The 4,676-nt window shown below is 22.7% G+C and overlaps 1 protein-coding gene across 5 annotated transcripts in view; it reads left to right on the forward strand.

The window, feature by feature from the left end:
- The window catches only part of LOC117176475 (serine/threonine-protein kinase S6KL), a 150,417-nt gene that overhangs the window by 14,677 nt on the left and 131,064 nt on the right, over positions 1–4,676 (forward strand). For all 5 annotated transcript variants that reach the window (XM_033366733.1, XM_033366729.1, XM_033366751.1 and 2 more), the window contains exons 5-7: positions 782–866; positions 946–1,053; positions 1,132–1,290. In XM_033366733.1, coding sequence (XP_033222624.1) covers positions 782–866; positions 946–1,053; positions 1,132–1,290 — 352 coding nt within the window. The remainder of the gene's footprint in view (positions 1–781; positions 867–945; positions 1,054–1,131; positions 1,291–4,676) is intronic.

A 4,676-nucleotide genomic window follows, 5' to 3' on the forward strand; every position in this document is an offset into this window, starting at 1 on the left:
TATTGTAGAATGTACAAATTTATTTTAGATTCTAGCATTTTTTAAATAATATAGATTGTATCATTTATTGCAGTTTTTTTATAAATTCGTTTTAGATTTTACGATGGATTATAGAATTTATTGTATATTGTACAGTTTTTTTTCTAGATTCTAGTTTCTTTAAAAATGAAGATTGTACAATATCTGTACCATTTACTATGGATTGTAGTATTTATTGGGGATTGTAAAATGTATTGTAGTTCTTAATATTTATTGTAGATTGTACAAATTTATTTTAGATTCTATAATTTTTTTAATAGTACAGATTGCATCATATATTGAAGTTTTTGATAAATTCATTGTAGATTTTACGTTCGATTGCAAAATATAATATTGATTGTGAACTATACAATTTATTGTAAATCCTACAAGTTATTGAAATATTTAGGTTGAATAAATTATTTTAGATTGTATAATTTATTTTAGAATTTATATTTTACAATTTATTCTACAAGTTGTTGGATAATTTAGGTTCCATAATTGATCTTAGATTGTACAATTTATTGTAGATTTTGTCAGTTATTGAAGATTGGACTATTTACTGTAGATTGTAGAATTTATCTAAAATTTGATAGTTTATTGTAAATTTTATAATTTATTGTCCGTTGTACAATATATTTTCAATCGTACAATTCATTCTCGATTTTACAATTAATTCTAAATCCTACATTTGTAATTGTAGATTCCAAATAAGTCTAAAAATCTGTTTTCTAAATACTCTAACTTTACATTATTGTTTAAGGTTGCAATACAAAGAGCCGTGGGACATCATGCTTTTATAGCTAATTCTCCTTGTCAGTGGCAAGGCAGAAAAACCTTGTACATATGTTAGTATTTTTACACAATTTTTCGCAAATTCTTCAAATTACTCATTTTACTAATCAGCATCATTTTTCTTCTTTCCAGTAACACAATTTGTAGGCTGTGGTGAGCTCTTTTCATTAATTGAAGAATATGGTTCTTTGCCCGAAAATGTCGTTAGAATTTACGTCGGAGAAATCGCTCTTGCAATCGGTAATTTTTTAAAAAATTATATCCACAATCTCGGACTCTTTTCGGTAATATTTAAATAAAAATGAGAATTTTTTCTAGATTTTTTACGCAATGCGGGAGTTATTCACAGAGATATTAAAGCGACAAATGTCCTCTTGGATGAGGAAGGCCACGCTGTTTTAATCGATTTTGGTTTGGCGAAATGGCTTCGTCCTACTCATAGAACAGGAACATTTTGTGGAACATTAGAATACATGGGTAAGAGGCTGCTCATTAAATGTTTTACCAATTTTATAATTTTATATTAATCGAGAGTAATTACAAAATTTAAAATTTTCGACTTCAGAGTCCAAAATGCTTTAAAAATGGGGAAAATAGGGTGATTTTTCACGAAAATAGGGGAATACATGATTTTATGTCAAATTAATTAACATATTTTATTGCGTTTAATATTAAACGCTTTACATTTTTGAGAATTGAAGTCAAAATATATTGCATTTTCAACAAAATAGTTGAATTTATAACAAAAAATATTTTTAATAGAAAAAGATGTATTTTCTAAAGTAAAATATCAATTTTTCTTCTAAAAGGTCAAATATTCAGAGAAAGAGTTTAATTTTATACTAAGAATGATAAATTTTTAAGAAAATAATGCAATTTTTAACCAAATATAAGAATTTTTTAACGAAAAGATTAATTTTCTATCTAAAAGAACGAAATTTGCTATCCAGAGAGACAAATGTTCAAGAAAAGTTAAATTTTCGAATCGAAAGGAATTACTTTTTGACACAATTGTAAGATAAATTTTCTGCCCAGAAGGACGAAATTTTCAATGAAAAAAAAATTTCAAGAAAATAGTCAAATTTTCAATCAGTATTAAAATTTCGAATCTAAAGACGAATTTTCCATCCAAAGGACGAGATTTTCCATCCAAAAAGCAAAATTTCAAGAAGACTTAAATTTTTCAAAAAAAAAAATTTATTTTAACAGAATTGTTCAATTCTAAATAAAATAATGAAATTTTCCACTGAATATTCGAATTTTTAAACAAAAGATGAGTTTTCAATTTAAAAGGTCGAATATTCTGAGAAACATGTGAATTTTCTACTAATAAAAATTTTTACCAGAAAAATAAAATTTTCAACAAAATATTAGAATTTTTAAACAAAAGATGGATGTTCTATCCAAAGAAGCGATATTTTCCATACAACCTTTTTTTTAAACAAAACAATACAATTTCTAATTAAAAGATGAACTTTTGACGAAAATGTTGAATTTTCAACGAAATATAGACATTTTCTACAGAATAGTTTAATTTCTAACCAAAAGATGAATTTTGTATTCAAAGGACGAAATTTTCCATCCAAAAAACAAATTTTCAAGAGGTCTTAAATTTTTCACAAAAAAATTAATTTTTGACAAAATTGTTAAATTAAAAAAAAGAATATTGAAATTTTTCACAAAATATTAGAATTCTTAAACAAAAGATGAATTTTCTATCCAGAAGGACGAAATTTTCCATGAAAATAGTAAAATTTTTAATCAATATTTAAATTTCTAATCCAAAGATGAATTTTCTATCCGAAGGAACGATATTTTCTGTACAAAATTTTTTTGTGACACACAATTAAATTTTTAAATAAAAGATGAATTTGTGACAAAAATGTTGAATTTTCAACGAAATATAGAAAATTTTTAATCATGAAATTTTCCACCAAATATTCGAATTTAAAAAAAAGATGAATTTTTAATTCAAAAGGTCGAATACTCAAAGGAACATTTGAATTTTCTACTAATATAGATTTTCAACAAAAATTTGAAATTTTTAAACAAATATTCGAATTTTTAATCAAAAGATGAATTTTTTATCCAGAAGGACGACATTTTCCATGAAAAGAAATGTCAAGAAAACAGTCAAATTTTCAATCAATAATTAAATTTCTAATTCAAAAATGAATTTTCTATCCAAAGATACGATATTTTCCATACAAGATTTTTTTGAATAAAACAATTAAATTTTTAATAAAAAATGAATTTTCAACGAAATATAGAAATTTTCTAGCAAATACTTCAATTTCTTACCAAAAGTTGAATTTTTCATCCAAAAGACGAAATTTTCTATCCAAAAAACACGTTTTCAAGAAGACTGTTAAATTTTTGACAAAAAAAAAATTTTTTGACAGAATTGTTAAATTTTAAAGAGAATGATGAAATTTTAAACCAAATATTCGAATTTTTAAACAAAAGGTGAATTTTCAATCCAAAAGGTCGAATATTCAAATAAAAATTTTAATTTTCTACTAATAAAGATGAATTTTCAACAAAAAATAATGACTTTATAACGAAATTGTTGAATTTTTTACAAAAAATGAAATTTTCAACCAAATATTCGAATTTTTAATTAAAAGATGAATTAATTTTCTATCCAAAAGGACGAAATTTTTCCACGAATGAAAAATTTCTAGGAAACAGTTAAATATCCATTTAAAAAATGAAATGTTTACCAAATTGTTGAATTTTCGACAAATTAATAAAAATTTGAACCAAATGTTAGAACTTTAAACCAAAAAATTAATTTTATATCCAAAAAGATGAAATTTTTCATACAAAAATTTGAAGAAAACAGTTAAATTTTCAATGAAAAAAATGAATTTTGGATCAAATTGTTGAATTTTCAAAACGAAGAAATGCAATTTTTCAACAAAAGATTAATTTTATATCCAAAAGGACAATATTTTCAACAACAAAAAATCTCAAGAAAACAATTACATTTTTAATCAGAAGATAAATTTTTGAAAAATTGTTGAAGTTTCAACGAAATATAGAAATTTTCTACTAAATATTTCAATTTCTGACCAAAAGTTGATTTTTTCATCCAAACGACAAAATTGTTAAATTTTAAACAAAATAATTAAATTTTTTACCAAATATTCAAATGTAAAAAAAAATTATTTTTGAAGCCAAAAGGTCGAATATTCAAAAAAACAATTATAATTTTAATTTAAAAAATGCGTTTTTAGTAAATTGTTGAATTTGTAAGAAAGTAATGAAATTTTTCGCCAAATATTCGATTTTTTAAACAAAAGTTGAATTTTCTGTACAAAATAACGACATTTTGCAAGTATTTTGTTTAAATTTAAAAAACTGAAATTTTTAAATTAAATAGTTGCATTCTTAAACAAAATATGAAAGTTCAATAAAAAAGGACGTATTTTAAACCAAAAAAATGACCTTTTAACAAAATTGTTCAACTTTTTACAACAAAAAATGAAATTTTCAATTAAATATTCGATTTTTTAAACAAAAGGTGAATTTTCAATCCAAAAAGTCGAATATTCAAAGAAACATTTAAATTTTTTACTAATAAAGATGAATTTTCAACAAAAATTATGACTTTATAACGAAATTGTTGAATTTGTAACAAAAAATGAAATTTTCAACCAAATATTCGAATTTTTAATTAAAAGGTGAATTTTCTATCCAAAAGTACGAAATTTTTCCACGAACGAAAAATTTCTAGGAAACAGTTAAATATCCATTTAAAAAATGAAATTTTTACCAAATTGTTGAATTTTCAGCAAAATGATGAAATTTTCCACCAAATATTCGATTTTTTAAACAAAAGGTAAATTTTCAATCCAAAA

The sequence above is a fragment of the Belonocnema kinseyi genome, chromosome 1 (assembly GCF_010883055.1).
Source record: "Belonocnema kinseyi isolate 2016_QV_RU_SX_M_011 chromosome 1, B_treatae_v1, whole genome shotgun sequence".
NCBI lineage: Eukaryota > Metazoa > Arthropoda > Insecta > Hymenoptera > Cynipidae > Belonocnema > Belonocnema kinseyi.